Raw genomic sequence first — 20,009 nt, forward strand, 5'->3', positions numbered from 1 at the left:
TTTTCTGTGAATTTCTTTCATATACAAATTTTGTTCTTTGCTAAAGCTAGGAGCCTGCACAGTCAAATTAATACTACCTGTCAGTTCAACAAATTAATACTAGCCTATTATTAATATATATACTAGCATACAGCTGTTTTTTTTTTTTTTGTTGTTGTTGGGGGGGAGGGGGTAGAAATCATACAGCTGTTATAGTTTACCAAAATACAGCTGTTATAACATAGTAATAATTGTTTCCTTAATTTTGTCGCATGTGGTGGGATTCCACGCTGTGTGAGTGAGACACTCGCATTATATATTTGTTATCAATTATTATTTATACAAGAAGCACTATGCTAGATTGGAAATAACTCTAAATTAGTCTAGTCCAAGAAAACATTTTATTTATTTTTATTGTTATTTTTTTTTTATAGAAAAGAAGAATTTATTAAAACAAAACAAATGAACTACAGTCTAGAAAGAAGCAAGACTACTTGCCTAGACCTTGATAATAGACTCAAAACAAGGGGGACAACAGCCTATATCAAAAGGACCACATACATTATGATTGTGCGGCCATTTGGCCAAGATGTGGGCTACACCATTAGAATTTCTAAGAACCCAATTCATAGAAACGATTATGAATTGGGAGAGTAGAAGGGACATGTCAGAGCAGGTATTGTAAATTTTCGATTCTGAGCCTTGGCTTTGTAAGAGCCTGAACAACAACTTTGAAGTCGCTCTCAATGAAAATGAAATCAAAGACCAAGTTGGCAAATAGTTTTATGGCCCATTTTAAAGTTTCGGCTTTCGCTTGGGGAGGGAGGTTGGTGTTTACCTTCATGGAGCAAGCAAATATCAACTGCCCTCTCCAATATCTAGCCACAACAGCAATGGAAGAATAAAATGTGCTTAAAAGATGCATCTACATTGATTTTTACGATTGATCTTCTTGGCTTGGACAAGACACAAGGAGGGTTGAAAGAGGGAAAACTGAATTGTCTAGAAAGGTTGGACCTTGGATTCCCATGTTCTTTCGTTAGAGCGAAAATCTTTGCGAAGATATAATCGAGATTTGATGGGATGCCTTCAAACGTGAACTTGGTTCCAATTCTTCCATATCAAATCACAAACAATCGCCCCAAATAACAGGAAATCTTCTTGCTTTCTCGTCAAATGGATCTAAATTAATTATGAAGGAAAGAAGAAAGCCCCGTGTTATCCATTCTCAAACCCCATTGGCTATTATACCAAATTGCTTTTGCAAAAGGGCATAAAGCAAATAGATGAAGACAAAGTTCAACATCCGTCTTACACAAAGGGTCTGTTTGGATAACACTTATTTTTGCTAAAACTGAAAACTTGTTGCTGAAAACACGGTAGTAAATAATTAGAAAAATGCGGATGAAGTAACTAAATGCGGGTACTGTAGCGGAGGTGAAAGTACTGTAGCATATAAATACCAAATTTCAACTCTTTTTCTCCTTTCCTTCTCTATTCACTCCTCACCCGTACCCTTGCTAACACCTGTGCCAAGAGAGTTCCACGCCCACCAGAGTTCCACACCTACATCGGTCCGACGCCGGCGAAGAACTCCGGTGAGAAATCCACGAGGAAGACAACCCCAGTTCGACGTCGGCGTGTACTCTTCCTTCAGAACAGGGATCACACAACTCATAGCCTACACCTACCTGCCCCATTCCTTCTTCTCCACAATCCCAAAGAATTCTTAGGTGTCAAGATCAAGCTAATCCAAAGGAAATTTATACTTTGTTAGCTGACATTTTTTTTTTTCTTTTGGTAACATCCAGACGAAATTTGTGGGTCAGATTGGCCTAATCTGGGTTCTGATTCATAGATGTTACTGTTAGATGAGTTTTTATTTTTTTGGTATGTGTTTATTCTTAATTTTGATTTTCTGTCTCTTTATTTTGGATGATTTTATAGATTCTGTTTTAATTTCTGATGGTATATGTTTGGATGCAAGCGATTTATGGTTGAAAGTTGAAACCTTTTGCCGTTGATGTATATAATTTGTTTTGCAAGAAGAGGGTTTGGGTTTTGGATCTTCATTTTTTTTTTAAAATTATTTGCTGTAAATTTTTAACAAACGTAGGAGAAGAGAAGGGAAGCCTTCTCTTTCAATTTTTTGGTTTTAGTTTTGCGCTTGAAAGCTGGGTTCATGAGACTACCTTTGTGAAAATGGAAATTATGGGATCTAGATCTGTTGTATGAATACGATTTGTAGGAAGTCAAGGGATTATTTCTTTTGGGTTATGGACAAGGTATAAATTTAGCCTCTCTATTTCATCTTTTCTTTAATGCAAAGATTCTAATGTTTTCGTTAATATGGTGGCCTCTTTTGTTAATTCAGGTTCTATGTGCTGACTGGTGGAAAGGTGATAGTGTAATTAGTGGTGGTGCTAACTCAAAGCTCTACATTTCTTCTGGAATTTCTGTGCTGTGAGGTAAAAGCTGTTATTCATACTGCGATAATTGAATTATGGACTTATAATTGTAAAAGACATTCTTTTCCAAGCCAGTGTATTCTGATATTGTCTGCTCTCTCCACTCTTCACACCTTCCTCTTCCAGTGTCAGTCTCATCTCCATTGCAGCGATAATCTGATGTGGTCCAGTCAGTGCAAAGTTCAGTACTTGCATTAAAGGAAAAAAAAAAAAAGTAGATAGGAATTTAATCAATCACCGAGAGTATGAATCACATGGATAAACTGGAGAACATAGGGTTGCCCAGGGTTAAAGAGGCAAGGCTTTATATCTAAACGTTCAAATTGACAGTACTTAAGGATTGTCTTACATACAGTTGCTTTAATGTTGGGGCTTCATAATTTTTGAACTATTTGTTTTCGTTTGTTGCTTGAGTTGTTCTAACTTGATTATATATATTGTTGAGAAGAAAAAAGAAATGTGCAAGATCTAAATTTTCATCAACTAATGATTACATGTGGCGGATCTTGGCTACTTTGTTTAGGATACATATAGTCGACCCAGAAATTTTTAGATGGCATGGTTGTTGTTGTTGTTTCCTGATGGTGGGTTATTAAAATCTAAAAAATATTTAGAATGATAATTGCACTAGTATCCATGAAATGGAAATGGAATTCATTGAGTATTTTGTTTGGTTCTAGTTATTATCCATAGGTAGGTGTTTTGGTAGAAACATCTTTGCTGAAATGATTACTTTCATGCTGTGTCAAGGAATTGTTTATGCTGCATGCAAAAATGAGCCAATTGTATTAATTATTTTCATATGGTGTAGGAAATTAGTGATTTGTCTTATGGTTTTTCTGCTGCTTTTCTAATGTCATCCCTGCTCGTTTTAACTTTCTTGTGCAATGGCTTTCATTGACATGAGTCATCCACATGACTTACCCCATCTCTTCTTCCACCTATTCAGTGTGAATTTGCTCGATATATGCAATGCTTTTAGCTTTGAAATCTCAAGGTTGAACCAGGGCCATCTCTTGCTTCAGTGTGTGCTGTACAATTTGGATTCCAGCTCTTCAAAGCAATTTATCAAGGCTCGATCTTCACTTGATGCATGGAGACAGCATATTAGTTCAAAGAACCCTAGAGTTGAAAATTATTCCACCATTTTGAACTCAGCCAAATGGATGGTTTTAATGCGTGCTATGTATGGGGTTATGGTGGAGACAGTATTTATCTGCAGTGTCTTTGCTTCAACCTTCTATGGTTCTACAAGAAAGTTGTTTGATTTGAATGTTGATGACAAATATATGTGGGCTCAAGCTTTTACCGGTTTGCAAATTAGCATTAATAGCGATATTAAAAATTTATATTCAAGTGGAAGATTTACAGTTTTGAAAAAGCTCGAAGCAGTTGATACGAGTGTAAAAAAATTGTATCACATGATCCAAGCTTCTAGTTGGACCCTATTGAAGTGGAAGCATTCCAGAATTCCGTTTTAGATTTGGCAAGGAGAGTAAAGGGACTTTCACAGGGACTAGATCTTCTTACAAAGGAAGTTGATGGCTTTTTTCATGTAGTTTTAACTGGGCGTGATGCTTTGCTGTGTAATGTTTAAGAGAGTGGCATTGTCTCTAACCCAAAGTTAGGTTGCAAAGTAGTAGAAAGAATACAATCTTAATTATTGGGGGTAGCTAAAATTTGTTTAGGGTTTGATGTAGATTCTTCTGTATTTGATATTATTCTGTTGATTCTTTTGTATTTGATATTATTCTGGCTAAATGGCACTTAAATAAATCACATTTGTGAATTATGTCATTTATTTTGATTATTTTACAATCTATTTGAAGAAAAACTATTTGTTTTTGCCTTTATTATGCAAATTTATTTTCCAAGTCATTGGAAATCTGTTTTGAGTGTTCAATAAATCTTTTAACACTAAAGTATCATATATTTTCTTCAGAGCAGTCTAGTATGAACGTGATAATTGGCCTTAATTCTATTTGTGAAAATAAACACTCTATGGCAAGAACAAAACATTCTTGTGTGAATTTGGATATGCCTATCAAGTGTCCTGAAAGTTTCTAAGATATAGGTTTAACACTTGAACCTTATGCTTCACAACATAACAAATCCACGAGTTAATGTGAGATGTATCAAGTTTGGCACAACCTTCAGTTCTGCTTACCAACAATACAACAACAAATGCATTTACATTATTGAATGACAATTGAACCATCAGTTATGGTCCTCACAAAAATCAGTTATCGTCAGCACATATCAATGTTGTGATATCAATACGAACTTGTTTCATCTTAGGTTCGTCCAAGATTGAGATTGCTTCTGCCACGGCATCGTAATGACCTCTCTCACTACATCCAGATGTGCCCCCTATAGATCTGGAACATTCAGCGTCATTGTTTATCTCATGTGCTCTAACGAAATTGTGAAGAGCCATTGTAGCAACAATGATCAAGTTTTGAGTGCCTAACTTAAAGGATGGCATCTTTCTCAAAATTTTCCATTTGTTCTTCCAAACTCCAAAAGTTTGTTCTATGACCGAACGGAGTGATGAATGGAGATAATTAAATCTCTCCTCTGGATAATGCAGCATTTCAGAAGGTCGAAATTCTCCAATGTGGTACCTCTCCCCCTTATATGGTGCAAGGAACCCTTTTCTCATAGGGTATCCTGAATCAACCAAATAATACTTTCCTGCAAATGAACACGTTTATTACATTAGCATTTTCACTACATTAATACATACTTTAATACTGTAATTAGACTGCTTATTTACAAACCAGCTGGAGCTTTTGGGAAGTTGTAACTCTCATTATTGAGGCAACTAAAAAAAATCCTCATGTCATGCACTGACCCTTCCCATCCAACACATGCGAATGTAAATTTCATGTCAAAGTCACATGCGCACATACAATTTGTTGTGGTGGTCCCCTTCCTGCCATAGTATGTGAGCTGCTCATCATCTGGTATGACCACGGGACATGGACCCCATCAATCGCACCAATGCAACCCTAACCATTGCCACAAAAATACCATGTGAAATGAAATACGTGGTATGACCATAAAGATAATTTGAATAAAATCAAGTCAAGATACCAAATTCACAAAGTACCTTGAAATGTGGCCAATATCGATCTGAATGCTGAATATGTTCTGGCACATCCTAAAATGTACGATCAGCAGGCTTTATAATGTCCGGTGCCATAACGGTGGCTAACAATTTAACTACTATGCCCATATGTCGATGCACTGTCTCACCTGAGTGCTGAAATCTTTCCTTCACCATTTTGTTACCATGAGCACGACCAAGTACCATCAATGTCATTGCCAGAGACTCTTTTACGCAAACTCTTCTGGTATCGTCATATCCATACTGGCGCAGTGTATTACACAATTGTCCAAATACATAGCTTGACATTCTAAAATTTCTTCGACATTTCTTCGCTCCAGTTAATATATACTGTATCCATTCTAAGCCTGTTTGTATATTCGTATGCAATGGTACTTTGGTCATATAGGTCTCCACGTAAGCTAGACATGCACACGCGCCTAGATATGCTGCGAGTACAAGGTCGTCGCTTAGGTTGAAGTCTGCGTCCCTGCACAAGTTGTTAAATTTTATTGAATCTTTATTAGTAATAGGCTCAAACTATGGTCGTACCAATAAATTAACAATCCTAAGCATATGCTTTCACGATTTCATCCAAGATTTCTTAAAATTGTAGATTCACATCTAGAGGGGAAAGTATACAAACTCACTGGTGCTGGGAATCAGATTAGTCGTTTAGCAAATCCATCCTTTTGTATACCTTGACATTGCTTTACAGCTATTGAACAATGATCTAAAAGATATTGAGCTTAAAATTCAGAGCCTCGAAATCTGTATACCAAAGATTAAAGTAAAAAAAACAAAAAATAGAGAGAGATTACAGTTGTATGTAACAATTTCAAAGTAATGTCTTAGCTTAAGTTCGATGACTAAAAAAGAGAGAAAAATTTAGCAACATAAAGAAATAGGTGTTTATCCAATTTTCAACTAAGTTACACATCTTATTCAAATAGTCATTGCTATTATTTGCCATTAATCCCACTGGGTATTGAGTATTGACAGCCCCACTTCCTAAAACACTCCCTACAAAACTCTATCTCTTACTTCTACAAGACCAAGACCCATTTATAGGCAAAATTGTGTACAGCTTATCCATGAAACACTAAAGCAAGATGCACAATTCCATAAAACTTGTCATATCTGTAACGAAATTAATCTTTGATTGGCCATTTACAGTATAACTTCATGCACAAAAAGACCATTATCACCAGCTAGTCAAATCAAGGCTTGTAATGATCTTCAGAAATTCAAAACTTTGATGTTTGGAAGAAAAATGGTCAGGTATTACAGTATGTTACAAACTAAGTAGTAAGATGTGACAAGTAGTAAGATTTGCATCATTTTTTCCCCCACACATATGAATCTTTTTTATTTTTAAGCACTTGTTTTGTGTAAGTTGGGTTAGTATTGGACTAATAGGCTTTTGTAGGTTTGTTTTCAGTTAGGAAAAGGGGTCATCTATTAATCATATTAATATTTTAATATTAAAATAAAAATTTTAAATTAACAGTAGTTGTGTTATTTTAACATCTTTTTGTATGTCACACTAACCTTTTTCTCAACACCCTCTTTCATCACTATGATTCATCATCATTCATGTTTTTGCACAAGTGGTTAAATTGATATTTATCTTTATCGAAGCTATCATGGGTAATATTCACAATTCTTACTTGGAGAGATGATTTTTTTTTTCCTTTTTCTTACTTGGAGTGAAGAATTAATGCAGAATAGTATAGAGCTAACACAAATCTTCCCTTTATTTTTTTCCCTATTTCAGGTGGGAACACACTCAAATCTGGCTCAAAAAACTCATAAATTATGCACCTAAAAAATGGCAGGTATGATGTCATTCCCAAAGTCATAATCTACATCGGAGAAGCAATGTGCATGTTGTTCTAGGCTGTGAGTGCAGTACTATCAGTCCTACCATCAAAAGTTGATCACCTAACCTAAAACTGCAAAGATGAAAATTATCCTAACTACTTTTCTTAAAAGGCCCATATTCTAATTCAGTTAGTTCTACCATACAACCATTAACTACTAATAGCAAAGCAATACAACAAGTTTTGACACTACCAATCTTGGATCAGATGAACAACTCACAAAACCAACTTAGTGCTGCCCTTCCACATGATCATGAATATGCGACTATTAGCAGATATTAGATGAATCAAAGGGTGAATTCAATTAAGGGTAAACTAGGCAAATGAAAAATCTAAGTGTTAAATTTCAGCTACTTTGTCACTTTGAATTTCTGATATTCTTTATATAGACTTTGAGATAACTAACACCATGTAGGAAGTCATAAATTACTCTAGGTCTCACCGGGTGAACCACTGCTAAACCACATTTAGAATATGAGAACAACTTCACGATACCAAAATCTTGTTTAGTGCAAAAGGTAGCTGTCTAAGAATAAAAAGTTCTGCATCTGGGAAATTTCATGTTGGAAAGTAGGAATGGATGAATAAGCCACAGGATAATCAGCAAAAAAGAAAAAACACCAAACCTGACAGAAAAAAGAAATTAAGAAAAGAAAATTTAATTAGACTAGTAATACAAAAGGTATATGGAAGAAACTAACTTACTAGCTGATAAGAACATGTAAACACAATTAAAAAAAAAAAAATGATTTATGCCTTATGGGAAATCTCATAGCTGTACTTATCAAAGTCCTAAAGTTGTAGTTCCCAGTTCTGCAGCAGGTGCATCAGCTGCCATACTGGTGTAGCCCAGGCTGCAACACAGTGCAGCAGACAGTGCACCAAGGCAGCACCAGCAAGTGCATTAGCTGCTACACTAATGCAGCTCAGGCTGCAACTCAGTGCAGCAGATAGTGCACCAGGGCAGTATTAATGTATGCCAGATCAAGCAAGACATTTTGATGATGTTACTGTTGGAATTAGTGCCCTAGAATCCTATTGTATGATGTTATGTATGATATTATGTATGACATTATGTTTGACACGATGTATGACTTAATATTGTAATTAATAAAGTTGTTTTATTATTATCTAAAATAATGGTAACATGAATATTCAGATATTATCATATAGTCCATGAGATGCATAGTATGTGATTTAGTCACAGAAGATATAAGTCACAAGTTCTTTGTAAACTCAAAATTTTAGTTCGTAATCGGTGATGAAAATTGGGCATTTCATCTGTGAAGACTATAACATATCAATTAAGATGATTTGTCTTGATCATGGAAGTAGAGACTTCTAGTTGATATGTTGATATGTTTTAAGAGTTAAGATATATTGAACTGGACCGCTGTGAGATTTATTATTTTCCTAATGACTGTCAATTGAATAATAAATCTCACGACTTATATTTACATGAACTCTTAATCCTGAGAGAATAATGGACCTGATCATGAAGTGTTGGTTGCTTTGATATATCAAGAGTGAGATCTAAAGTAACGGTCAAATCTCAGTATATTGGGCAACCACATTTAGTGTTGATGGAACATATATTCTCAAGATGGAATTCATAGTCTCTTAATGGAGATGTAAAATATTCTCTTGAGATAAGTTTAATGGGTTCAGTTATTCAGAGAGTTAGGCCTAACCACTTTGGTAAGAAATTACTAAAGTATATATTTATGAAATTAGATTTCATAAATATATGGTGAATAACTTAAAAGCATTAAACTGGGTACTTAAGGATTAAGATGTAGTAATGTTCAAAGTGACAATCTATATTCATGACTTTGAATTACTACGAATATTTTATGAAGGGGTTGTATGTATAATAAAGTCTTGGGATATAATTTATTAATAAGGCCTAGAGTGCAATTATATTTTTATAGTGATATTAAATATAATTAATGGTAACTTTGGACTTGTCAAACGTTGACAGAAAAGCCCAAGCCCCATTAAAGCTAGTGTCTTATTGGTCCCTTTTGGTCCCACTCCAAGCCACATACTAAAACCCAATTGGAAATGGCCAAAAGACTAGCCCAATTAGACAATCAGTTATTAGGAGAGAAACATACAGAATTTTATAACACACAATAAGTTTGTGAAATGGTGTGTATGTCTGAGTGAAACCACTCAATTACTCTCCCTTGAAAACTGATTGAGAGACCACATATCTTGGGCGTTAGTGAAATTGGAGTGAAAATTGAAAGTGTTCCCGAGAACTTCCGATCTTTGGTTTTGAAATTCACTGCACCAAGGTTCACTATCTTGTTCTATATTCTGAAACTTACATAAAGCATGTTATCAATTCTGAATGAAGTAGATCCGTTATTTTTTCGCTGCGTACATAATTATTTCCAACAATAGGTATCAGAGCAGTCTTCATTTTCAAATCTATATATTATGTTTAGTGAGTTTTAGAATTAGAGAAAACTATATTCATAGTTGTGAAAATTCTGCAGTCATTTTTCTGCATATTATAGTTTTTGAAACTATTGTTTGATTAAAACTGATTTTGATGTTATGATGTTGTTTGAGTTTGATTTTGACCATGTAAAATTGAATTTTAACACTTTAACATCAATGAAATTCAAGTTTTAATCTTAATCTCATCGTTTTTGATGATTAAGAATGTGTTTTGTTCATTAGAAACATCAAAAACGATTAAACAGAAAAACGACTATTTCTAGGTTTTTTCGCGGCTAGCGAGTCGCGAGATAAGTCGCCAGTGAGTCGCCAAAACTCGCGACTGGTTCTGGCGACTGGGCGAGTCGCGAAAACCAGTCGCCAAAAATTCTGACACTTGTTTATTACATGTATAAAGTGTAAGGCTATGTGTAATTAGTTTATATATGCATTAAACAATTAAAAACTTTTCTTTTAAAATATCTAGTGGGAGAGAGATACAAGGGTTGGATCTCACGGCCTCCATTATCAGTTCATAGTAGTGTGAGGTAAGCACCTCATCTTGGCGTATATGCCTCGCGATCCCAAAGGAGGGTGTTTTGTTCCATGGTACTACAAGTTTAAACACCATAAAGGGAGATGAAATATGGCTACACATGATTCTAGATAATGATGTACACTAAACTAAGTGTAATGTTAACCTCCCAAAGGAGCTATGTCATTATTACTTAGAGACTAAAGGTAATACGGCATATTATTAGTGTTTGATAAGAGTTATCATTGTTAGGTTCTAAGGTCTTAGGATTTTATGTATTTAAAACTCTAATTTGTAATGTTGGCAAACCATGATCAAAACATTGTATGGTGTCTTCTTTAGACTTGCTCAAAGTTGGTTTAATATTGTAAAGTTGGAATCGAGTGGCTGCAGAAGTACTTGGGACTCTCGGCCTGGCTCGATCGATCGAATAATAGACTCGATCGATCGAAAATCGCACAGGTTGAATTTTTTGCAGAATTTCCAACTCAGCCCTACTTCATTAAACGTTTAGGGTTTTATGTTTTTACCCTAGGTATATAAATAAAACCCTAGCCACGTTTTTGAAGGTTGTCCATATTGTATTGTTGCTCATACATTGCTGTTTTGTGTGAATCTCGTGTGAGATCTTTGAGGAGCTTTCCTTTACACAAAACTTAGGGTTTTCATGGTGGAGATTATTTCAACATCTTGAAGATCATTATTGTTGCAACCATTGGAGTTTAAAAGAAAAGCAAGCGGGGAGCTTGTAGCTGATTGAAGAATTCAAGAAAGAAGTAGTCCGTGGATTCGGAGCCTGCGCGTGGTCGTGTCAGGAAGTTTTACTGGTGGGTAGCATTAGGAAGTCGAGCGGGGAGCTTGTAGTCCTTCTGTAAGAACTTCAATTCTTTCATAGTGAATTCTGTTTTGCCTTGAGGATCGGTGGGTCAAATCCTCCCCAGGTTTTTACCGTGTGGTTTCCTGGGTGATCATATCTTATGTTATTTATTTTCCGCTGCTTTATATTCTTGATATGATTGTTTGGATTGTTTTAACCTAGAATTGCTTAATTTGACTAAGTAACAACTTGGCTAATTAATCTAGGCTACGCAATCTGGTTGTTTAAGGGGTCTAAAACCGCAACAATCATGATAGCACTAATAATGAGAATAGTTCTCAATCAATTAATGTGTTTATAATAAACTTGCTACCAAGGAATTATAGACATGGATTGAGTTGTCGTTTCATATATTATTTTATGGTTTTATTAAGGTTCCATATTATATGTTTATATGCTAAATAGATAATGTCCAGTTTACTTATTATATTCATATTTATTATTTTCAGATTTGTTCATGGCATCATTTAGCCCACTTGTTACTATTCTTAATCAAAACAAACTAACTGGATCCAACTATGTTGACTGGAAAAGAAATTTGGATATAGTTCTCATTGCTGAAGAGCACAAATATGTGCTTACTAAACCATGTCCTAGTTTTCCTTCATTAGATGCCCCTCTTGAGAAAAAACAACGATATGATCGTTGGCAGAAATCTAATGAGATGGCCAAGTGCTACATCCTAGCATCTATCTCAAATGTTCTACAGCATCAAATGCAGGATGTAGAACTAGTTTTGGACATTATGCTAAGTCTGACGGAGATGTTTGGTAAGCCATTCTGCAAGGTAAGAAACCATGAGGCAAATTTATAATACCAAAATGGTTGAAGGTAGTTCAGTGAGGGAGCATTGTCTTACAATGATTTCCAATCTGAATACATTAGAGGTTTTAGGTGCCGATATTGATGGAGAATCCCAAGTGGATATGATACTCTAGTCACTACCGAAATCATTCAAGGAATTTAGACTCAATTATAATATGAACAAAAACATTTACTCTTTGTCTGAATTAATTAATGAGTTGGTAGCGGCGGAAGGCATCCTTGGTACTTCTAATGTTGAAGTCAATGTGGGTGAAGCTTCTACTTCTCAACCTAAGTCGAAAGGCAAGGGTAAGAAGAAGAAGAAGAAGGAATTCACCAAGCGGTAAACAAATTGCCTTAGGGGTTACTGATAAAGGAAATAAGCTCAAAGGAAAATGTTTCCATTGTGGTGAGAAAGGGCATTGGAAGAGGAATTGTCCAAAATTCAAGGCTGCCAAAAATAAGGGTATGAATAGTTCATTCCTCCTTGAAATATGTTTGGTACAAAATCCCACAGATTTCTGGTGTGTGGATTTAGGTTGTACTAATCATATCTACAATTCTTTGCAGGGGTTCCAGGAGACTAGAAAACTTAACGAAGGAGAATTATTTATTACTTTGGTTGATGGGAGCAGGATTCCAGTTGTAGCTATTGGTGTTTATAATTTATGTTTTGAGTCTAGAGTTTTAATATTGAAAGACTGTCTATATGTACCTAATGTTCATAGGAATTTAATTTCTGCAACTTATTTAGGTAAACATGGATATTGTGTTATCCTTAAAGACAATGTTGTAATAAAGAAGGGTAAAATATTTATTTGTTCTGGCAATATTGTGGATGGTCTTTATATTTTAACTCCTGATAAGCATGAATTATATAATTCTGAATTAGATAATAACTCTCATATAAAATCATTAAAGAGAAAGTTTCCTTCTACTAATGATGCATATCTTTGGCACTTGCGTTTGGGTCATACTAATCCAAATAGAATTCAAAGACTGATCAAAGATGGACTCTTAGAGCCATTGGACTTTGATGAATTTCCAGTTTGTGAATCTTGTTTGGAGAGCAAAATGACCAAACGACCTTTTAATGCAAAAGGTAGAAGAGCCCAAGAGTTGCTTGAATTAGTTCATACGGATGTTTGTGGTCCTATGTCAACCCAAGCAAAAAGAGGTTATGAGTATTTCATCACTTTTACCAATGATTACTCAAGATATGGTTATGTGTACCTAATGAGACGGAAGCCCGAAACCTTTGAAAAGTTCAAAGAGTTTAGGGCTGAAGTTGAGAATCAATTAGGTAAACGCATAAAAGCCATTTAATCTAATCGTGGTGGCGAATATCTTCTTGGGGATTTCAAAGATTACTTAACTCAAAATGGGATGATATCCCAATTAACTGCACCTGGAACTCCCCAACAGAATGGTGTAGTAGAAAGAAGGAATAGGACTTTTTTAGAAATGGTTAGGTCCATAATGAGTTACTCAACTTTACCAGTTTCTTTTTGGGGATATGCACTAAAAACTGCAATGCATATTTTGAATTTAGTTCCATTAAAATCTGTTCTCAACATACCTAAGGAATTGTGGAATGGGCATAAGCCTAGTATGAAATATCTACACATTTGGGGATGTCCAGCATATGTGTTGAAAAGGAAGTCTGATATGTTGGAATCTAAAACTGAAGTATGCATATTTTTAGGGTATTCAAAAGAAACAAAGGGTTATTTATTCTATAATCATAAAGATAACAAAGTGTTTGTTAGCACACATGCTAAATTTTTGGAAGATGATTATATGAATAATTTTGATCCTAGAAATAAAGTTGTTTTAGCTGAAATGAATGAACCTATAGTTGAACAACCAATAGATGAAACTAGGGATGATGTGGTTGTATCGGATACACCACAAGATACTACTCATGAGATGTCTAGTACACTGGTGCCTCGTCGTAGTGGGAGGAATGTTAGGCCACCTATAAGGTTTATAGTTTGGGAGAAACTCATGAAGCTATCTCAGAAGAGGCCGAAACCGATCCTTACACTTACGAAGAAGCAATGAATAATATAGATGCACATCATTGGCTTAAAGCTATGAAATCTGAATTAGATTCCATGTATTCCAATCAAGTTTGGGATCTTGTAAGGGCGTTTGACGGCATTAAACCTGTTGGTTACAAATGGATTTACAAGAGAAAGAGAGGGATAGATGGAAATGTTGAAACCTTTAAAGCAAAGCTAGTGGTGAAAGGGTACACACAAAAAGAAGGTATTGATTATGAAGAAACCTTTTCACCAGTAGCAATGCTTAAATCTATTAGAATTCTCTTATCCATTGCTGCTCATTATGATTATGAGATTTGGCAAATGGATGTCAAGATTGCTTTTCTAAATGGCAATCTTGAAGAAGAAATCTATATGATGCAACTAGAAGGTTTCATAGATAAGAACCAAGAGCATATGGTATGCAAATTGAAAAGGTCTATTTACGGACTTAAGCAAGCATCTAGATCATGGAACATCAGATTTGATCAAGCAATCAAATCATTTAGTTTTGAACAAAATCTTGATGAACCATGTATGTACAAAAGACATCAAGATAAAGTAGTAATATTCTTAATACTTTATGTAGATGATATTCTACTCATTGGAAATGATGTAGAGGTAATGTCATCTGTAAAGGTTTAGTTGTTAAGTCAATTTGATATGAAGGACTTGGGTGAGGTTAACTTTATTCTAGGTATCAAGCTTTGGTGAGATCGCAAGAATAAGATGTTAGGCTTATCACAAACTAGATATATAGATAAGGTTCTAGAACGGTTTAGCATGCAAAACTCCAAGAAATGATTACTTCCTTTTAGACATGGAGTTCCTTTGTCTGATGACCAAAGGCTTAAGACTTAAGAGGAAGTAGATATAATGAAACAAGTTCCTTATGCTTCTGCAGTAGGAAGTCTCATGTATGCCATGCTTTGTAGTAGGCTAGATATTTGTTATTCAGTTGGCATGGTCAGCCGATATCAATCAAATCCAGGACCAAAACATTGGTAAGCTGTAAAGCATATTCTCAAGTATCTATGGAGAACGAGAGATTATATGCTTGTTTATCGTTGTGAGAATTTCATTCCTATTGGTTATACAGATTCAGATTTTTAATCGGATCTAGATTTCAAAAAGTCCACATCAGGATGTGTTTTCACCTTGGGAGGTGGAGCCATAACTTAGAGGAGTGTCAAGCAATCTTGTATTGCGGACTCCACCATGGAAGCAGAATATGTTGCTGCTTGTGAAGCAGCAAAAAAAGCTGTATGGCTCAAGAAATTCCTTTCTGACCTTGGTGTAATGAGAATGGAACAAGTTCCCATCACATTGTTTTGCGACAATAGTGGCACCAAAGAATCACAAGCAAGGAAAGCACATTGAGAGAAAGTACCACATTATTAGAGATATTATAACTCGTGGAGATGTGGTGGTAGCAAAGATTGAAAGTGCAAATAATCTAGCAGATCCATTTACCAAAGTCTTACCTTAAAGGACCTTCGAGTCGCATTTGGAGAGAATGAGAGTTAGATTAGTACACAATAGTCTTTAGGGCAAGTGGGAGATTATTAGGATTAGTGCCCTAGAATCCTATTGTATGATGTTATGTATGATATTATGTATGACATTATGTTTGACACGATGTATGACTTAATATTGTAATTAATAAAGTTGTTTTATTATTATCTAAAATAATGGTAACATGAATATTCGGACATTATAATATAGTCCATGAGATGCATAATATAGGATTTATGTGATTTAGTCATATAAGATATAAGTCGCAAGTTCTTTGTAAACTCAGAATTTTAGTTCGCAGTCGGTGATGAAAATTGTCCATTTCATCTGCGAAAACTATAACATATCAACTAAGATGATTTGTTTTGGTCATGGAAGTGGAGACTTCTAGTTGATATATTGATATATTTTAAGAGTTAAGACATATTGAACTGGACCGCTGTGAGATTTATTATCCTTCTAACGACTGTCAATTGAATAATAAATCTCACGACTTATATTTACATGAACTCTTAATCCTGAGAGAATAATGGACCTGATCATGAAGTGTTGGTTACTTTGATATATCAGAAGTGAGATCTAAAGTAACAGTCAAAACCTCAGTATGTTGAGCAACCACATTTAGTATTGATGGAACATATATTCTCAAGATGGAATTCATAGTCTCTTAATGGAGATGTAAAATATTCCTTTGAGATAAATTTAATGGGTTCAGTTATTCAGAGAGTTAGGTCTAACCACTTTGGTAAGAAATTACTAAAGTATATATTTATGAAATTGGATTTCATAAATATATGGTGAATAACTTAAAAGGATTAAATCGGGTACTCAAGAATTAAAATGTAGTAATCTTCAAAGTGACAGTCTATATTCATAACTTTGAATTACTACGAATATTTTATGAAGTGGTTGTATGTATAATAAAGTCTTGGGATATAATTTATTAATAAGCTCTAGAGTGCAATTTTATTTTTATAGTGGTATTAAATATAATTAACATTAACTTTGGACTTGTCAAGAGTTGATAGAAAAGCTCAAGGCCCATTAGAGCTAGTGTCTTATTGGTCCCTTTTAGTCCCACTCTAAGCCACATACTAAAACCCAATTGGAAAGGCTTAAAAGACTAGCCCAATTAGATAATCAGTTATTAGGAGAGAAACATACAAAATTTTATAACACACAATAAGTTTGTGAAATGGTGTGTATGTATGAGTGAAGCTACTCAATTACTCTCCCTTGGAAACTGATTGAGAGACATCACATATTGGGCGTTAGTGGAATTGGAGTGAAGATTAAAAGTGTTCCTGAGAACTTCCGATCTTTGGTTTTGAAATTCACTGCACCAAGGTACACTCTCTTGTTCTATATTTTGAAACTTACATAAAGCATGTTATCAATTATGAATGAAGTAGATCCGTTATTTTTCCACTGCGTACATAATTATTTCCAACAGTTACAGCAGGTGCCAAAGCAACAAGTATGAAGATTGAAGAGTTGAGCGATTGTTTAGCAACTGAATCTAGTATTGCACAGTTGAAGAGAATCAAGAATTGTACAGACACACTTAAACGACTGAAAAAAGCTAATCTTTAAAAAAGCAATATATAAACAAACAAACAACAAAAAAAAAAAAAAAATGCCAAACTAAGCCATTAACAACGACACCTTCACATGTGAAATTATCTGCAAGATTACCATTAAGCAGTGTTAAACAGGTACAAGCAATGACTCAAAACCCTGTTCATTTTCTCCTGAAAATTTTTTAATGCAGCAACCAATGCATTAAGAGAAAGAAAAGTTGACTTCTTGAATATTAGCTATAAAAATAATTGAGTAAGAATAGTGTTGTGTGTTCAATGTCAGTTAATAATCTCTATAAACAAGTTAACCACAAATTTCTTATCTAACTCCTAAACAAAAAATGTGCACCAAGACATACTTGCTGCATCAATATCCCTAAAGACTTAGACTCAATCATGTTGGTGGCATTTTTGCGTCCATGATCTTCTTCACCACGTCAGAACTATGACCCATGCTACTGTCCAGCAATCCAATAAATGTCACACAAGTATAACATGCAATTCAGAAATTATACACTAGAGATTTATTTAACATGCTACTTTGTTTTGGTTTTGGAAATGCATTGTGACAAATTCTCATGATTAACAACTATAACATGGTCAGCTCATCTTTTCTGATTTTTTTTTTTTGGGCTAATAAGTGAAGCCAGTGGCTTTTCTCATATTTTATTACTTACCTTGTTTTCCTACATCTTCCTTACTTCAAAACCATAGCAGCACAATATTCAAAAATGAAATCATCAATAATTAGCCTCTTATATCAATCTTACATGACTAATAATGTCAGACCACATGTGAGTGGGTTAAGATAGCATTAAAAGGGCACAAATCAATGTGAGGAATGTAAGACATGCAAGCTATGAGCCCACCACCATAGATGTAAATGTGGAACAAACTCTAATATTTTAAATTATGAAGAAGAACCAAATCACAAGGTTAAATAGAATAATACTTGGCTGTATCAGTGTCCTCAACAAGGAGTTGTACAGCACGTTTAACCAGTTGCTTTTTGACTCCTGCAAGATTCAGATGATGTTACCATGAATCCAATAATTTGATTAAAATCTAGTTATCATAGCCAATTGACTATAAAAATCAAATGTAGGAAATGCTAGATTATAAAGGCAAAATGACATCAATGGTAGAAAACACCATTGGCCGCAAAGCAAGGAAAAAACAACCATCATCAAATTTTACCACAAATAACAGTGCATAACCATCAAAAATAAAAAAAAAGTCAGATAAAAGAAGCATTGGACAAACATATATAAATATAGCTCAAACACATAGGAGTGATGAGCATTGTCTTACATACACACCCATAACAAGCATTAGTTTCTACTAATAAAAAAAGAAAAGAAAAATAATAGTGCAACAGGTACAACACCGACAGTTCAATTACTAAACCAAGCCTACATAACCCTATCGAGACAATCTATTGTTCCTTCACTACATCATTGATATTCAGGATGCCTTTTTGGTACTCTTTTTCTAGCCACTTCAGTTGGACATCTTTGTTATCGGAAATTGCTTCAAACATGTGCCTAGCCTGCTCTTTTTCCATGAAGTAGATGGTGTTGAACATATGAAGGTAATGACCCGAGTACACCCTGGGAAGACTCAACACCATGTCTAGAATTGCTTTAACTTAAGCAATTACTGTGGGAGCAGATGGTGTACGGGCACTTAGACTAGATCTTTCAACAAGGACATTTAAGATGCTCTTCAAAGAGTCTGAAATCTCTTGCGTAGCTGAACGCTTTTTTTTTTGGTTTCTTGGAAATTGGCTTGAAAATGTGGACACTGGTTGCCAAGCCTTTCCCCTTATTCACTGCTAGTCCTGCCCTTGACGATGATGGACCTTCAACCTCCATTGTGTCAACATTTACAATGGGTTCACATTAGGGGTCAACAAATTCTATGCTATCGGCGGAGTCCTCAGACCCTTCGTTGGTTTCCGTTGGTATTGGACCATTCGTGTAGAATGCATTTCTCCACGTTGCAACCATTCCTCCAAACATGATTTTCAATAAGTCACGATTCAGCAAACCATACATTTTAAAGGTTTTTGAATCAGGACATGCCTACATGTGGACAACCAGTAGTTAGAACACAAGAATATAGTTTTAGATAGTAAAGTTTTTCACAATTATATATGTATTGATCAGAACTAACCGTAATCTTTCGGTTCCACCACTCATCAGGTGTGTCAAACATCCCAGTTCCAGCATCATAACCTAACCCAGTCTCATTGTCCATACATTTGTTATAAGTCTTCCACCTTTTTCTCAGATTATCCCATTTGTTTTTAATCTGCTTCCAAGTCACCACTTTTTCCATCTCACCCAACTGTCGAATCACTTCATTCACCCCAATTTTGGACAAAAATTCGGTGGCCTTCCTCTGGCCGTCCATGAATTGCACAGCACAGAACCGACAAAAAGCTTCTAGTTCCTTAAGGTCTTTCCAATCAGCTCTTTCATCTTTACCACCATCGTCCATTGATTTCTTTTGTTTAACCATTTTTGCTACAACTTCCTATACTCATATTGAGGCATTTCAACAAACAGTTCAGGTGCATATCAATAATCAGTTAGGCATGCCCACATGACAAATGCAAAGTAGACTCACATATATCCAAATACAATAGAGAACCAATGGCATTACACGAAGGATCAAGAAACCCACATACTACACTCATGGAAAACACAACAGAGAACCACACACAGACGTTGTTGAACACAAAAAAACCACACGCAAACGTTG

General features: G+C 35.1%; 1 protein-coding gene and 1 pseudogene across 1 annotated transcript; one reads left to right on the forward strand and one right to left on the reverse strand.

Moving 5' to 3' along the window:
- The first annotated feature begins 3,334 nt into the window (after positions 1-3,334).
- LOC111988033 (protein BPS1, chloroplastic-like) lies at positions 3,335-4,229 on the forward strand (annotated as a pseudogene).
- A 14,915-nt stretch (positions 4,230-19,144) lies between these two features.
- LOC112001925 (uncharacterized) lies at positions 19,145-19,766 on the reverse strand. Its single transcript, XM_024034099.2, has 2 exons — positions 19,419-19,766; positions 19,145-19,327 (listed from the first exon to the last, which is right to left on the reverse strand). Exons 1-2 carry the CDS (start codon positions 19,764-19,766, stop codon positions 19,145-19,147), a joined length of 531 nt encoding a protein of 176 aa, XP_023889867.2.
- Positions 19,767-20,009: the final 243 nt, after the last annotated feature.

Source organism: Quercus suber, unplaced genomic scaffold (genome assembly GCF_002906115.3).
Source record: "Quercus suber isolate HL8 unplaced genomic scaffold, Cork oak 2.0 scaffold_738, whole genome shotgun sequence".
NCBI lineage: Eukaryota > Viridiplantae > Streptophyta > Magnoliopsida > Fagales > Fagaceae > Quercus > Quercus suber.

Excerpts from the sequence above, each read along its gene's own strand:
- LOC112001925 (XM_024034099.2), bottom strand. The coding sequence starts at position 19,766 with ATGGTTAAACAAAAGAAATCAATGGACGATGGTGGTAAAGATGAAAGA. Across the intron at positions 19,328-19,418 it reads GGTGGAACCGAAAGATTACG|GCATGTCCTGATTCAAAAAC; the intron begins GTTAGTTCTGAT and ends GTCCACATGTAG.